This window comes from Acanthochromis polyacanthus, chromosome 13 (genome assembly GCF_021347895.1).
Source record: "Acanthochromis polyacanthus isolate Apoly-LR-REF ecotype Palm Island chromosome 13, KAUST_Apoly_ChrSc, whole genome shotgun sequence".
In the NCBI taxonomy this organism is placed as follows: domain Eukaryota; kingdom Metazoa; phylum Chordata; class Actinopteri; family Pomacentridae; genus Acanthochromis; species Acanthochromis polyacanthus.
The window spans coordinates 8,029,906-8,048,100 of record NC_067125.1 but is presented as its reverse complement, the minus strand read 5'-3'; the positions used below and the strand labels follow the sequence as shown (position 1 = coordinate 8,048,100).

The window sequence follows — 18,195 nt, the reverse complement described above, 5'->3', positions numbered from 1 at the left end:
CTTGTCAAAGCAGAGATAATGCAAGGATTGACGGATGACACAAATTATACTTATTTGACTTTGCATATGCGGGTGTATTCACTATTGTTGTTACCCGGCTGCCCTCTTCAACTTCTTTCTCTTTAACACACACACACACACATGGTTGCTTTTGATGGTTTATTAACAAATTCTGTCCAGCAAGTATTACATCTGCAACCTTTACTTCATGTGCAACAAATGAACAACTCTGATCCAGAGCAAGTTTGTCTCCTCTCTTTGTATCCTCAATCATCATTTTATGTATCCAAAACCTAAAAGTTCAGCCAAAAAAGTTCAGATTTTGGTGGTTTATCTATTTGTTATCCTTTCAAAGACTGCACATGCTCTGGGTGCTCAGTCTATCAGCTATACTGACCAGAACTGCTCATGTGAACTCTGCTGCTCTGCTTTTTGTTGCCTTTTAAAATAAAGGGGTCTAACGCTCAATATTGAAGGCCTTTTTTCCTGTAGAAGACAGGTTTGAATGGCTGTAATCATCTTTGACAGCTACTGTCAAACTCTTCCACTTGATTACCATTATTGCTGTGAGCACAGTTTCCTGTTTGCACACAGTGCTAAAGATTAGCTCTGCACTGTCAGCAACATGTAAATGATGCTATTGCCCAAGGTGTTCCTAACCATCTGCAGTGACCTCTCACCTGGAAGCGGACCTCCTGACTGGCCCGCTGGCTGCCGTCCTCGCTGCCTGGGATTGACACAACAGACAAATGCTTCTTCTCTGCGGCGGCTCGCTCTCTGATGTACTCCAGCCGTTTGGACCGACCGAGCTGCTGTGAAAGCAGCGACTGGAGCTGAGCGCGCTCGATGGAGCCCAGCAGGATCATCGACTCTGGGAGAGGAGACGGAAGGAGGGGAGAGGTGAGATAAAGAGTGAAAAAAAGAAGATACAGGGGAGAGGAGGGCAGTTTTTGGAGGTGGAATAAGTAAAAGGCATAAGAAGGAAACAGAGAAGGGAGGGCACGATAAGACAGCAAAACTTATTTTAGGAGGGAAGAGTGAGCAGACTGCAGAGACTCCAAAAACATGTTGCATCACTGCAGAGAGCTCAGCTGAGTTACATAAAAGAGCCCAGAATGCAGTGAATGTGTATTAACGAGTGCGTGGGTGGCAGCTTGCTTGCTTTAAGTAATTGCCTTTGTGACAGTACGTGCTGATTATGTATTTGGTCAAATGCCGCAGCTAATTGTTCCTGCACGATTGCGTAATTGAAACAGCTTTGGAATACCAAATCTGCACTTCAGTGAGGTGGCCAGCATCAAGCTGTACCCAGGCAGGTTTGTCAATCAATCAATCTCTCTAATGAGCACAGCAGCAAGGTCGCTAGGATTTGCTTTTGGTACCGACAGAAAGGGACTCACAGTATCAGCAGAATCACACGATGAGATCAATGACACATCAGACATGGGAACTATTACACTGTACTCACACAGGATTTATGACTGTAAACACAGATCTTTTAATATTGTGTTGCCTTCTTGTTGTTTTCACACTGGTGGGTGGTTGGAACATTACACTTTTTCTCCCTATTGTAACACATTAAAGCCACAGATTCAAGCCTACAGAAGTTGGCAATCCAGAATCAACCGTTATGATTTACTAAATATATTAATGTCTGATAAAAGCTTACCTGTCTAAAAATGGTATGATTAAGAAAATTTGCATTTGCAAGTATCCTCATTAGTGTCGCAGAGGGGCTGAAGTCTATCCTGGATGACTTACGGTGAAGGCAGTGGACACCCTGGACAGGTAACGGTCTATCCGGAGAATGCTTTTAGACTGAGGGAGGAAGCCGGAGTACCCAGAGAAAACCCACGCATGTACAGGGAGAACATGTAAACTCCATGCAAAAAGATCTCAGGAAGGCCAAGGTGTGAACCAGGGATCTTCTAATTCAAGGTGAAAATGCTAACCACTGATCCACTGTGCAGCCCACTATTGTGAATATCAAATTAAAATGAGTACAGCTATAGCATCAATATACTGTCAATTGCCTGAGTTTGGTCACTGACCTGTTTTGCAGATTGTACGGATCTGCCCAAACAAAGTCTGTTTGTCCAGTGTGGACAGTAGCTGTTAGATAGCAAGCAACAGCTATCTGTGGAAGTGTGAGTTTTGTGTGTTTGTGTTCAGCTCAGGCTCTGACTGAACTCAGCAGAAACTCCGGTTCTCATTATTTCCCTTCATTCTCTCTCCTTCCTCTCGTCACTGTATGATTAAAACACTTGCAGATTCACAAAGGCGCCTTCAGCAAATTTGCATCTTCACTTGAGACCATTTTATCAATGACTATTTTCAGGGTCAACAGAAAACGGTTAAGCTCAATTTTAGCTGAAATTGATGAGAACACGTAAAGGCCCACAGAATAGTGGCAACAGGAGCATTTATAGTTCTAACTGAATTCAGTCTATTGATGAAGACAAGGTGATGTGACCAAAAGCTCCAGTACAGGCAAGTAAATGGAGCTGAAGCCTTGAAGCACACTTTTGTATAATATTACATTTATAAAATATTTGCGATCTTGGTATGCACACATTCATTTAACTCTTGCATATGTGTGCTGCTTATGTTTATATCTGTATCATCGGCTTTGATGTCAGAGCCTGCACCCAGCAGATCATGTTTATGACTGTGGGGGAGGATCAATACAGTGATGTGTGGCTTCTTGTACAGGAAGGTTAGTGCAGTGGTTAAGCATCAGGCTGTAGTCATGTCAGAAAGAAGAATGTGTGCGCTGTTTTTTTCTGTACATAAAGGTTCAGTGAGTTACCACTCTGTATGAAAATTACAATCTTAATATCTAACCATGGAACAAATCACTAGTAGTACATTTCTCTCCTCTGTGCATGTGTGTGAGTGTTTTAGTCTCACCAGCCGATTCCACCAGTGCCAGAGTCTTGAGGTGGCCCGTCAGCAGGACGTTGTGCAGGTCTCGGTAGCAGCAGTTGAGTGTGATGTACCGCACATCCCGCACCATGATGTCCTCCACTCGAATATTATATTTCCTGCAATGAGAAGAAGGGAGAAGAGAAAAATAAATGGTGGACGATGATAGAAGAAATATGCATCCATTAAAATATGAAATAAAATTTCCCTGAACGGTCTGAACTTGCTGACTTTTGAAATTCGGCATCGACTACAATGCTTGGGGAGAAGTTGTTTTTGACGAACTGCCCACTAAAGCCTGGCCAGTACGGTTTTCATAAAAGCCTAACAGACCCATAACCGCTCCCCTTCAGACAACACTGACAGCACATCCTTCTTTCAGCTGACCGGTCAATCCAATAACACCTTTCTCTGTCGACACGTCATCCGGATGTTAGAGCATCGTGGCTGTGCGTATGGTAGGGGGAAGTGGGTGACATTGCGTGAGCAGATCTTGCCTCAGCAGAATCGTACGCCCCAGTACACCAGTCATAAACACTCAGATTTCTCTTCCTGCTCGAGCTTGCCAAAACCTGCAAACACAACAGCAGTCGCTCAGTGGTTTTCCGCTGCCAAGCCCCGTAGCCGTGCCAGGACACAGGCTACGGCCAGCCTTCCGCTCCTTCTTGTGGTGACAACTCAATACACCGACCTCACTTAAAATACAAAGTTAAACAGATGACCACACTCCCCCACCTCCATTTCAACAAGTATAATGCACAAAGTTAGCCTGGGAACCCTCTTAATAGAATGAATGGCACCAGTAAAGTGTAAAAAGATTCTCTCCAGATTCTCTTTGAAGGCTAAAACACTGTGCCCCCTAGTAAAAAGTAATAAAGGGTAAGTTTCCTCACATTGCAGGTGGAGTATTATTCCTGTAATTAATTCTATAGGACAAAGACAGTGAAGAGTCAACAAAACCTCTGATTAATGACAATATGTTTTTAGATCCAGTGCCAATGTTTTCAGAATTCGTTCCCAATTCTGCAGTCTTTTAACTAGCATGAAACTAAACTCAGAATGACTCGATACCCTTATAGTACCGCAGGATCCTCATTCTAAAAGCTGGAGTATGGGTTGAAGCAACAAGTTTGTACAGTTTATTCTGACCCTATATGAAGGTGAAATGTTGAACAGCTGATCAAATGAGGGCATGTTTATTTCTGGATAAAAATAATACCATAAATCTACAATGGGGATCATGCTATGCACAGCTGTGTCAAGCATGTCAGTAAGGAGTTATAGACACTTTCACTTCCTTGAAGTATCTTTTCTTCCTCCTTAGTATGTAAGGGGCACACAACCTCCTTCACTAGCACTGGACAAAAGTTATGCAGCTCAAAACTGCTAAATATACACATTATTGCCTCACTGTATCTAGCCATGCAGACCCTGTTGGGTGCATTTGTCCAGGTTTTGAGATACTTGCATCAACTTGTACACAATGTCAGTGAACCAAACCTTTTTGTGGTGCTCACTGCATTGGAAAATGACATTACTGACAACAGCATTCACTTTTACCCTAGAATTACTTTTGACAGAAGCACAATGGATAGTTTCTGACGACAGGAAAATGCAGTTTTTAGTGCAACAGGAAAACTATTGCTGGAAAGAGATCCTTTTGTCGAATGTTTCAAACCTTACTATAATAACTTTTCAATGATGGGATCACAGAAAGCAATATTAAATTTATTCCAGCTGTGAAAGAGTGATAAGAAATCTATGAGGCACAAATCCGAAATGTGGAGCATCTGCACGACCACATACACTAGAAGTCACACACTGAGCAATCATTACATTAGTTACAACTTGTAACTAGTATTGGGTTGCCTTCAGTGCCACCTGAAGTCTTTGTGGCATACTTTCAACAAGGTGCTAGAAACACTCCTCAGAGGCTTTGGTTTGTATTGACATGACAAATCTGCTACAGATGGAGACTGTTAGTCATCCACATTCCAAAAGTGCTTGATTAAACTGCGTTCTGGTGACTGTGGAGGCTTTTTGTGTACAGCGACCTGCTTGCCGTGTTCAATGAACCGACACGGTGCGTTATTCCACTGAAAGGAGCCATTAGAGCAAGGTACACTGATACTGAGGGCCCCAGCATGTGCTAGGAAAACTTTACCCACACTACTACAACGTAATCAACGGATAATTGATGGTAGAAGGCAGGATGGTGTCATGCTTTCATGTTGTTCAAATTACAACCTAACCATTTAAATGTTGCAATAGAAACTTTTTCTACATTTTCAGAGTCCATGCCTGCTGTAGTCTCCGCTTCCTGTCCTGAGCTAAAGAGTGGCAACTGGTGTGGATGGAGAGCATCAGCTTTACAGTTCAATGTGTTGTGTATTCCTTTTCTACATATCTGGGTTTTAACAAATGATAAATTGAGTTACTGCTCATTTTATACTATCTCAGACTAATCTGGCAACAACACTCTTACACCCAGAGAAAAGCTGCTCACCGGATGGTTTTTCTTTCTCCCACGGTTGTGGAGTTACACATAAAAAACTGCAGTAGATCACCATTTCTGAAACGGTCAATCCAGTCCATCTGGTACTTCAATATATACATGACATACCAAGAATCAAAATTACGTTACTCTCTTTTCGTGCAACAGTAGACAAACACTTCAAAGGTTCCGAGATTAATAAAAAAAATAGTATAAATTTAGCGCCTTACTGTTGAAGGACACGACGAAAACATACAAGAGCACTGAGGCTCACAAAAACACACTGAAACACTGTTTTTGTCGGGAGAGAGAGAAGCTGCCACGTCTGCACGCGCCGCCATCTTGCCAAAGTCAAAGAATACCAAGTCTTTCTTTCTCCATTTTGATGCTTGGTTTGAGCTCAGCAGATCCTTTTGACCACATCCATATGCCTAAATACAAGGAGCTCCTGCTACATTGGTGTTTGCTGTAACAAGTAGTCAAAAAATTGGACTTAAAGTGGCTGGTGAGTGTAGATTTTTTGTAATCTGAGTGAACATCTTTATGGTCCCCATTTTGACTTTAATCTTACTCTTTGCAATCACCAGTTCATCTCTTAGATTTCCCGTGGGACGCACCAAAATCTTTTAACGGATTTTCAGCTGAACAAGAAGGAAATTTTACAGCTGCTATTCTTAATGTTTCTAGAGATGGTGACAGCCATTGCACACTCACACTCTGCAGTTTTTTCTTTATTTCTACTATGAACAAATCTCAAATAGTAAATGCATCAAATTTTGGGCACCACTGAATATTTTCCTGCACCGCTAAATACCTCCTGTCATCACCAATAAATGAAACAGATGTCATGAACTGGATGGAGGTTGAATTACCAACGAGTTCTATTAAAATGATGAGTGAAAAAACACCCACACCCTTAAAGGAAGCGCCTTCTTTTTCCGTGGTGCACTGGCAACCTCTTTTAATTCGTGAACGGATCTGAGAGAATAATGTAATGCATGCCTCTGAACTGGCCACAACTGCTGCCAGGGCCAATTTCCCCTGAGATATCAAAGGCAGTTGATGAAATCTGATTGGTTTCCTCTTAATTGAACCTTCCTACCCTGCAAAGGCTGGGCAACACATCTGATCAGTTTGAGCTGTCTTGCATTAAGGCTCAATTTATAGATGTGAGCCAAGATAAACAGACTTACAGGGTCTTCACAGATCCTCCATATTGTCCAGAGCAGCGTGGAGAGGCTTTGGCTGCTAATATGTGTGAGAATGGCTGTTGGTGTAGATTTTGAGGCGGAGGTGTTGAAGCCAATAAAAGGGCGGTTGTAATGTTCTGGAGAAAATACCATCACCTCCTGTGGCTTTGCTTCCTGTCAGAGGAGCAGAGACCATGGCAGATCGTAGACTATTCAACAGAACATAATTGGCTATTATGAAATGTTAAGAAACACAAAGTGACAGAGAGAACAAATGATTTTGTCCGCGCACACACGCACACACAGAGACAGTGATGTTATGTAATTGTTCCCACACTTTCTTTCAAACGCCACACCAATGCTGAAGATGGATCCGTCAAGACAGAAGACAACAGACTGGTCTGAACATAAGAGGGAGAAGACAAGGAAACAGTTTTATATGTGCTGCTGGGCATGACTATAAAAGAGGATCATGTCTGGAGCAGAAGACATGCTTGTATGTGATCTGTGTGTGTGTTCATATCTGCAAAAGCCGTACAGAAATAAAAGATAACAAATCCAATTCTCTCCATGTGGGTGTGTGGGTGTATGAGCAAATGTGTGTGTGTTACACTGCAGGTGTTACACAAGGGTTTCTGCAAATGTGTGTGAGTGTGTGTGTGTGTGTGTGTGTGTGTGTGTGTGTGTGTGTGTGTGTGTGTGTGTGTGTGTGTGTGTGTGTGTGTGTGTGTGTGAGGGGGTGGATGGTTGCGTGGGTGTGAGATGGATAATTTCCAGTTAGAGTGAAAACACATTGGGCTTGGAGGGGGCTATGTTACCTACAGTGTCTCACCGCCCCCCCCAAGCTGCCTCATCCACCAACTGCGTATGCTGCAGTAATATCACACACACACACACACACACTGAGGAAGACTGGAGTGAAGGGGAGGAAAGAGGCAGAAAGAGGTAAAAAAAAAAGTGAATGCTGGATGGAGCAATGTAGGATCTTTCTGTTTAACAACCCAAGTTCTAGGAGTAGCCTGTGTCTTACTAAAGGCAGATGATTCGAAGCGATTACATTTTTATCCAAGTTGGTTGCGTGTACGTGTTGAATGTCTATATGCTAATACACACACCTACACACACACACACACACACACACACACGCAGAGGAGATTCCTGACAGTTTCTCAATCATCTTTAAGCCTCTGCAACTTTTAACATTTTGAAATGTGTCATTATGGTGAGATAATTTAATATTTTTGATCATAGATCATGTCGTAATTTATTTTCCCTTTCACACACACTTAAACATAAACACATACACAGGCTTTCACACACTTTCTTAATAATCAACACAACTTTTAACATTTGGAAATTTTGTGTAAATGATTATACTGTGTTTTGATTAATGACAGTCTCCAGGCACCAAGCTGATTTTATGGCAAATATTAACCATCAGTAATTAAAAACATCCACTGCATTTCAACACCTTTTTTTAACACAACTATCAGTTCAGAAAAATTATATTTTGCATCCCTATTTAAGAATTCTGCAAGAGTAAAGACTTTAGCTTGTGCCTGCTGTCTGTTTAAATTCCTAACCTCTGTTTAAAAGCAGTGCAGAGCTTTCTGGGATTTTTCTGTGTCATCCACTGCAGCGTAGTTTGGACACACCTCCTCCTTCAATGGTTTTTATTTAATCATTTCCTACATTGTAGATTAATACTCAAGACATCAAAACTATAAAAGAATACATCTGGAATTATGGTGTAAACAAAAAAAGTGTTAATCTTCAGTATTAATCTGCAATGTAGAAAATAATACAAATAAATAAAAAACACTGAATGAGAAGCTGCGTCCAAACTTTTGACTGCTGGTGTATTTTGAGGGGTGTATGGCAGCTACAGGAAAATAATAGTAAAGAAATAAAATAAATAAAGAAATAAACATAAAGCAGACGCTAAGTGCTTGGGATGAACGGTTGATTAATTTCAAATCAGAATTGAACGGTTAGAATCAGTGCATATTTCAACTCCCAAAGGCTGCAGTTTAGTTAACAAGGTGTGGCTATTTAATAATTAGACTCATGGTGTAATTCAGTTTTAATTATTCTGAGCAGATTAAAACTTTCAAGTGTTGTTTATTCTGGCTATTGATCAGTGTATATCACATGGTTCATCCAGCACACTGTGGTTTGTCTGAGATAAACCCATCCTCTAGTAAGTTTGCAGTGCCTCTGCTCAGGGGGCTAAAATGTCAATGATTTTGCAAATCCCAATGTCTTCCTTGTGTGAGTCATGATTTCCATAATATCTCACATTGTAATGCTCATTCACGTTTTAAATCTACCACAAAGAAAACATTGAACCAAAGCTTGACTTTTAAAGATTATATTGCAAATCCCATTGCAATATCCGTTATAAAAATCGCAATAAGACATTTCCACCCAAATCATACAGCTCTAGTAAATGCAGTTTTCAGAGTGAAGCCATAGCTGTGTTCTAATCAGTCTTCTAGTTTGGCTTTCAGCCTGCTCAGAGCAACTTGTTGGCAGAAGCACACGACACGGACAGCAACAGTGGGTGGACTCAGAGGGCTTAATTAAGCTCCGATTGTTTACTGTTTGTCATATGTGGTATTTTTCCTAATGTTCCTAATGACATGATCATATCTGCATCTGATAGGAACCAGCGTGTCAGAGCAAAGCACCAACAGAACAGAAGAGCCAAACACCTGTTTTGAAACTTCTTGGTTGGAGGTGCAGCATCCTGTAGAGGCTGGCGACCAGCGTGTCCAGCTCTCACTAGACTAAGGACTCAGCTTTGTTGTACAGTACACATCAGCTGTATGATCAGCTCACCTCTTGTCTTTCTTGCCCAGTCAGACTTTTTACTCCACCAAAGAACGTGGTGGAAGCATGTGATGGTTGGCGTATGTTTGTCTGTCTGTAGCATTACTCAAAAACAGACCAACGCATTTAGATGAAATTTTCAGGGAAGGTCGGAAATGACACAAGAACCAAATGATTAGATTTTGGCAGTGATGTGGCCTTTAGTCTGGATCCACGGATTTGTTAAAGATTTCTGTATCACTGCAGGATAGCCGCATGGCGTCACTGTAACCATGACAAGTGAACACTACATCAGCTGCCTGCTGACGATCACATGATTGTGATCCTACTCCAAATCCACCACTGTGGACTTATCAGGACCCATTCATTGGAAATGATGCAAGGAACAATTAATTTGATTGTGGGGGTGTTTCTAAATCTCATCAATTCCTGCCGCCTGCTACATATTTAGATCACGCAATTTGGTATGCGTACATAACATACACATGCATAACACATGCCTGTGCTCAGCGCAAGATAATTTTTTTGTTAAAGACTACATCCACCGGAAGCGATACGACTGAGCAGCCTTGGCGGAGTACTGTGCTCTCTGAGTGCTTTTCTTGATTTAATGATGCTACTCCGAACACAGTGAGTAAAACACACAGCAGTTGTAACTGATTGGATAAGATTTAGTTGTTAAAAAAAAATATAAAATGACCTTAAAGGAAGTGTGCTTCCTCTAATACCACATCACTAACTGTGGTTGTGTAGTGGACAGTCCTGTGTGTGTGTTTGCTAAATTATGTAATCAGGAAAATGAAAATGACCAACTACACCACTGCCCACTGACAACAGCTCATGTTACACACAGGACAGGAGCTTGACGATGCCATGGAGAGGGCATAATGTCACAGTAGATAAGAAGACCGAGAAGAAAAGAGGAGCAGAGAAAGTGAGAGAGGAATGGATAAGGAAATGACAACTGGGGACCCGTCGTAGAACATGACAGATCCACGTAGCAGACAGAGACGATGAAACTCTTCAGGGGAAGGCCACGGAAAATGATGAACAGATGGAGGATGAAATAAAATTTTTCCTCATTACTCCCAATTTGTGAATGATGCATCCGAACTATTATCTCCACCTAATGATTTGCCAGCATCCATAACAATAATCGCTTCCAAACAATTAAATGGAAAGTGTGGCTGTATGGATCCACCGAGCTCTGAGGACACCCAGCAGCTGGTAAACCCATTCACTATTGTGTGGTTGGTATAAATTATTAATAAGTGTGAAGGCAATTAAAAGCCATATTACTACTGAGCCAGACACCTCCACCCTCATTTGTCTTTTTGTAAAGCAAATTTTCATCTACGTAGGTGTGCTGTTCAAAAATCTAAACTGAAAGTAATATTTCAAAACAATATGAAACACAGTGCAGTCAGTTGTAGAGCACCAACTAACAAAAAAGATTAAGACTGGCAACACACACACACACACACACACACACACACACACACACACACACACACACACACACACACACACACACACACACACACACACACACAGTATCTACATCATTATGTGAACAATGAAAGTAAAACCTGAAGAGCAAATGAAGACTTTAAAATGCCAGTTAAACTGATTGGACTGCAGCACTTGCAGTACATTTGTGACATCGACTCAACTAAATAATTATACGGCAAAGGTTGTAGTACCGAGTATGTCGATCAAGACTGTGTTTTAACTGATTGTTATCAGCACAAACTTGAGGCTAATCGATTATTAACGTCCACTGTCACACAGGTGCAGAGCACAACTGCTGGCAGGACGCTAAGGAAGCAACTTTTGAATAACCTTTTAAATCAATAATTGTTATCAATCAATTATCAATTCATTGATCAACGATTTAAGCACAGTGGACATAAATCTTGCTAATATTGGAGCTTTTGAAAAACTACACAACATTATGGAACAGCTTGGATGCAGAAAAGCATTTTTTTTACTTCGCCAAGGAATGAGTTATGTGACAATCAGCGTATGTTTGTCCGTCTGTGCACAACATTACAGAAAAAGGGACGAGCGAATTTGAATGAAATTTTCAGGGAAGGTCAGAAATTACACAAGGACCAAGTGATTAGATTTTGACTTGATGCAGCTTGTAGTCTGGATGCACGGATTTGTTAAAGATTTCTGTATCAGTATGAGATAGCAGCACAGTGTCACTGTAACCATGACAACAAGTGAACAGTACATCAGCTGCCTGCTGCTGATAACATGACTGTGATCCTACTACACTTATCGGGGCTTATTCACTGGAAATAATACAACAATACAACAACTGATTACATTGTGGGGGTGTTTCCAAGTCCCATCAATTCCCGCCACCCAATACACAAATTTTTCAAGATTTCAGCCGTTGGAAGCGATAAGATGACTGAGCAGCCTTGGCGGAGTACTGCTCTCCGAGGACTTTTCTTGTTTCTTCATGCATTGCAGAGCTATTCAGTTGTCGCAAACATGCACTGGATTGAATTCTAGAGTTTTAGAGTATCTAAAGTGTATTTAACCATGGAAAATTTTACACCTGGGTAACTCAGTATCAGCAGATTCTAAATCATAAATTCCTCTGATTAGCCCAGGCTCAAACCATTTCTGTACACAATTCCCTTGCTTTCTTGCCTCACAGTTACTGTGTATCTAATAAAGGAAAAATGCTCCCCACAATGTTTAAAGAGTGGTTAGCATGAGCCAGCATTCATTTTTCCACTCATGTAGCACTCCCTCCATTAGTTCAGCTGATGTTATCCCTGAACTTCCACCAGTCTCATCTCCACGTTGCATTAAGTGTCTCTGGCACACTAATATGGCTAAATTGGCATTGTAAACAAACACAAATAATACCATATACCCAGTAGGCAATAAGAGGGAGGAAGAGGGAGGAGGCCATCCCCCTTATTAATCTGCCATCTTCCCTTTCCATCTCCTCGTAGTAAAAGCAGTGCAGTAGCAGAGCTGTTGTTTAGTTGAATATGTTCGTATGGCCCGCCTGACTCATTGATCTCCTATCTGACTGCAGCTGGTCCAAGCTAAATCTACAGCCCCAACTCTGGCTCTGAAATATCACCATTCTAGATGTGCTGTGTATTCATAAATCCATGGCGCTGTCCGTGGTGCTGAAGTAGCAAACAGATTTATAATGGTCCATTTTCTCTCAGTTACACTCTTCTGCCAGCTTTGTCATCGATCTACACTAGTCTCTGAACTATATGCAATAAATGCACAATTCAATACTTAATTGTTACTTGATACTCTGGTAAGTAGTGTCACTTTTATGACCAAAGTGACAATTAGCAAGGTGTGATCCTGGACCATGCAAGGTAAAGCCAGTCAAAAACTAAAGGGATTTTAAGTTTTATGCAACTTAAAATGGTCCTGCTACGGAGAGAAACACGAGAAGATGAGAAAATTCTGTCTAAACAAATATATTTTTTCTTTTTTTTTTGTCTTTTGTTGGCTTTATTAGACAGGTTAGTCGAGAGGCAGACAGAAGAGTAGGGAGAAGACTGGGGTGAAGACCTGCAGCAAAGTTCTGTGAGCTGGAATCGACTCAAGGTGCTGTGTCGGGGACCATAGCCAATGTTCATGGATGGCCTACTCAGCTAGCTCAAATTCAAATTCTGCATCTGCAGAAAACAGTTGTAGCTGTGTTCCCATTAGGCCATACCCCCCGTTAATAAATAACAAACCGTTGACTACATATATGTTCATGTTATTCTTTGATGACAGTGGTGTCCATCTAAACTAACATGCTAAAAGCTGTGCTCTAGTAACAAATCATTGTCATAAAATAAGTTGGAGGCTGAATGGTAGCATTCCAATTGGCAAAAACGCCGTCTATGGAACAAATCAAGTACAGCTAGCCAGACTCTGTACCAAGCTAACAAAATCTGCCTTTTTCCCCACTCATTTTGGAGCTCAACTTTTACCACGTTGTTTGTTTAATCCCACTTTGTAGAAGCCTGAGCTAACTGACTGCTGGCTTTTATTCACTGGGTAGAGATGAAAGACTAATTAGGCCTCTCACCAACAAAGTGACTAAGTGTATTTCCCAAAATATCAAACATTTCTGCACATGACACACACAGTCCTGTTGGATCTACAAACATTTTCATGCAGAAATATTAAGGTATTTTGTGGATTTAATACTGGAAAACCCTTTAACAGTTTCTGCTTAATGTGTATTGTATAATGAGCATTAAAGTCTCAGAGGGTTGAAGAACAAGGAAATAATCCTGTCTTATGCATTTTCTGTAATTTACCAAGGATTTAAAATATGATTTCAGGAAAAAAAAGCTGAACAAAACATCTGGTAATTTCTCAGCTTGGTTTTCTCTTATCTGCACATTCTATACTGCTTTCATTTTTCCTTTCTTCTAGCCATTACTTATGTTTAATAGATAGCATGCTTTGCCATTTTTTTGTCCCTTGCTGCTGAAAAATCAAATACGCATAATGCTGTGTGACAATAATGGAGCGGCTGAGCTGCTTAAGTGTACGTACTCGTGGTGACCCCAGCCCAGCTCTGGGAGGTAGGGCAGCTTCTTGATCCTGATGATGGAGTCGTAGAGGGAGGGCTGCAGGGACTGGGCCACGGCGTTGGCCAGGATCACCGCTATCATCACCGGCAGGATGTGGGAGATCTGGCCAGTCAGCTCAAACACTATGACTGCAGTGGAAACCGTGTGGGTGACCGCTCCCGACAAGGCTGCAGCACCTTTGGGTTGGGAGAGGACAGGAGGGTGAGCAAAACAACAGAGAGAGAGTGTTTGGAAGCAACTGTTCAGATCAGTGGTTTTCAAGGTGGGACGTCCAAAGAGGCCTGTGGGGGGTTGAAGGGTGATTCAAGGAGATCATTCATCAAAATGAGAGACAGTTCAATACCAACATGATCGTAAAGAGCAATAAAACAGATTTTTACTGCTCCCTAGCATATAATATAGATGACTATTGATCAACAGCTACGACTCAATAACTGACCGATTGTTGATTTTTATCACTTTTAAATCTCATTGTGCAGCAAAGCAGCTTTTTAATTTCTGACAACAGAAATCAATTAATTAGTTTAAAACTTAATTCCATGGTAAAGTCTTAAGCCTAATTCCAAAGTACTTCTACTGTACTGGTCTGTTAGTTTTCCTTCCATCTTCAGGCTCAACTGTTTACTTTTTGTTTTCTTTTTCTTATTACTCTGTCAAGGAACGCAGCGGAGTTATGTGACAGTTATTGTACGTTTGTCCATATGTCTGTCAGCAACATTACTCAAAAACAGATTCATGGATTTGGATGAAATTTTCAGAGGTCAGAAATGACACAAGGACCAAGTGATTAGATTTTGGCAGTGATGTGGCTTATAGTCTGGATCCACAGACTTGTTAAAGATTTCTGTATCACTGTGAGGTAGTGGCACGGCGTCACTGTAACCATGACAACAAGTGAACACTACCAACTACAAATCGACATACACGACACGTTCAGGCCACGCGATTCGGTATCTGCACATAACATGCACATGCATAACACACACCTGTGCTCAGTGCAAGGTCATGTTTTTATTAAAGGCTGGCAATAATACAACGACTGAGCAGCCTTCGGTGGACTACTGCGCTCTCTGAGTGCTTTTCTTGTTTTTGTAGACACTTTCAATAAAGCACTTTTCCAGTGCATCATCTTATTTACCATTGTGATGTACTAAATCATAATGGTAGCATTGTTGCTTGTGTTGTACGTCGTTTTGGACAAAAGCGTGTGCTAAGTGAAATTGTAGAACTGTATTGTAGAATTGCCCTCTGAGGCTGGATGGAGGAAAAGCCCCAATAGGTACATGACATGTAAACCATAGACTGTAAAACAAACAAACAAAAAAAATGGATGTAGCCTCCCGGTCTGAAAAGTGAAGCCAACGTGGAAGCACCTTCAAACCCCAATGTCTGAAATATAAATAAATATAGAAATATATGAGAAAATGAACCTACTTCTCTCTCAGTCTGTTACCTCAGTAAACATTTTCCAAACAAGTTCATGCTCTGAACAGCTAGTTTCAAGTCTCCTTCAATACAGCATGATAGCTACTTACTAAATAATGGTCCCTTTTAGAGGAAAAGTGTGTTACCAAATGTTAATCTGGTGAACCTTTCCACAGCTGCTTTCTGTAGCCTCCTAGTTCTTCAGTACATTTCCATACTGATTGTGGTACCACTTCTACTTGAATAAAACTCAAGAATGTGTGACTTCATGACTCTTCTATGTGCTGTAAGCTATACCACTAACACTGGGATACAGGCCAGAGCTAGGTTATTAAAAATCATGTAATATTAAAAGCCTCTTTATCAGTTTTCAAGTTGCACATCGTAGGTGTTGATACATTTCAGCTACACTGCTAACAACATGTGTAAAAAAAGTACTGGATATCAACATTCATCAAAATCTGTTCAGTACTAGAATATTTGTGTTCCAGGTCATAAATAAAATATGCTGTATATATAACATTGTTGATCCAGTCCACATACTTCAGCTGTGGAAATTAATTTACTAAAAGCATCTGAGTCACCATCCTGTTATCAGTTTCCCTGACCGGACCAACACTCTGTTTCATATACTCAGAGCCCAGAAAACTAAATTCACATTCTTCTCCACACAATCTCCTCTCTCATGCCCACAAGGCAAAAATCGACTTATTCAGCTAATTCAATCCAAACGGGAACCTCAATATTTCCAAATCTTTTTTTCCCCCCAATAAAATGTCATGAAAACCGCAATATAAAAGCTGCATCAAAGCAGACAGAGCAGCATGGAGCGAAGTGAGCCTTCATACGAACAGAGAAAATGGATGAGTCCAATTCAAAGAATGAGATGAACACTGGGAAAAAACTGTAGAGAATGAAAGCATTAAAATAAAAAGAGACGAGGGAGGAGAGCAGAGAGAAACAGATGGCGGGTGAGAGAGTCTAAAGGCAGGTTTTATTGTTCTTTCTCGTAACTTAATTAAGCTCGTGTATGTCTGCCTATCCCCCTCAGATAAATGCTGCTGCTGTCTCTGCCCATCCTAACATTTAGTCCTTAAAGCGAGCTCCGCTGTGAGATGAAAGAGGCTCATCAGAGTGTCAGGCCTGCAAAGGGCTGAGTCATCAGCTACACGCACCACAACAACAGCATCAGCCGCCACCAATCTGCAACAGCGGCATAATCAGCACGCTGTCAACAAGTAGCACTGATGCATTCTGGGAAGATTGTACGCTATCGTTCAAAAGCTTGGGGTCACTTAGAAATGCCCTTATGTTTGAAAGAAAAGCTGATTTTTTTCAATGAAGATACTGTAACATTAAATGAATCCACAAATCCAGTCTAGACATCGTTAATGTTTTAAATGACTATTCTAGCTGGAAACAGCTGATTTTTTTAATGGAATATCTCCATAACAACAACAATAATAATAATAATACAATAATAATTTTATTTGTATAGCACCTTTCAGAAGAACATTCACAAAGTGCTTTGACAGGTAGAAAGAGAAATAAAAGAGAACTTTACAGGAAGGTGAGTCTATAGTAGTGGGTTTTAAGAAGTGATTTAAAAGAATCTACTGATCCGGTGAAAAAGATAGGGGTACAGAGGAACATTTCCAGCAACCATCACTCCTGTGTTCAAACCTTTGAGTGGTAGTGTATATGTGCTTTAATAAACGGCCAACATCACCTGATTTATTAGAGCCTGAGACTACAAAAATAGAAAAAAAACTCATTGGATTTCTAACTTGCAGACGGTCTTGAACTAATGTGTTCCATCCTGTTCCTTCAGGAAAATGAACCAAATTCAGGCCTAGAATCTTGATATTTTATTAAAATCACTTTATGCAATGTCTCATTTAACAATGAAAGATTTGTCAAAAATAAACTGCTTGCACCAGATCCTGTGAAGAACAAAGATTTTCGTGCCTTGGGATGAAACCAAGAATCCATAAATGACTCAGTTGTGACACTTAAGAGACGAAAAGTTAGGGAAAGTTTGGTGTGTGTCCACAGTGTAGACAGGAGAGTTTGAAAACTATGCAAACAAATTAGAGCGAGTGAGAGCAAAAGAAAACATAGTTGATCAAAAAAGTAAATGCACACAGTTCATAAATGGTATACACAAAACTAAGCTGTCAGCAAGTTGTAGGAAGGTACATTAAGCATGCAGAAATATCTTTCTAGAATTGATGTGCAGAGTCATCTAGTTATCAGAAGATTCTAAATGCAAATAGTAAAATATGTATAGCATGTGGAGCAACCAGTATTTCCAATATTGATAGTAAAAAAATGATCCCACAGTAAGGAAAAATGCAATAGGAGAAAAAAAAAAAACACCCCAAAACTACTTAGGTTTCAAAGGTTAGAGAATGACAGAATACAATTTCTCAATCCAGCTACATTAAATCATTAATAATGATTTCCCATTTAGCCATTTCTGCATCATCCCTGTCGAGTCAGTGGCATTTTCTGTTGCTTAGACTTGTGTCTAGAATAAAAATTATATAAAAAATGTCGACCACAGTTGAGACCTGCAGTCAGTGTCTTTTTAAATTTTTTTAAAAGAAATTACAGAATGTAGAAAAAAAACCCCAAAAAGAACACGGTGCTTTGCCAGCTAGTGTCTGAGCTGCTTTGCAGGCGTTGTCTTTGTGAAGTTTATCCTGGTGATCGTGTAACTGCAACTCAGTTCTGTCCTAAG

The 18,195-nt window shown here is 40.6% G+C and overlaps 1 protein-coding gene across 12 annotated transcripts in view; it reads right to left on the bottom strand.

Moving 5' to 3' along the window:
• Positions 1-18,195, bottom strand: part of clcn2c (chloride channel 2c) — a 271,943-nt gene that overhangs the window by 35,679 nt on the left and 218,069 nt on the right. For all 12 annotated transcript variants that reach the window (XM_051957587.1, XM_022222236.2, XM_022222197.2 and 9 more), the window contains 3 exons: positions 13,990-14,203; positions 2,911-3,044; positions 681-871 (listed from right to left, as the gene is read on the bottom strand). In XM_051957587.1, the coding sequence (XP_051813547.1) occupies positions 681-871; positions 2,911-3,044; positions 13,990-14,203 (539 nt within the window). The remainder of the gene's footprint in view (positions 1-680; positions 872-2,910; positions 3,045-13,989; positions 14,204-18,195) is intronic.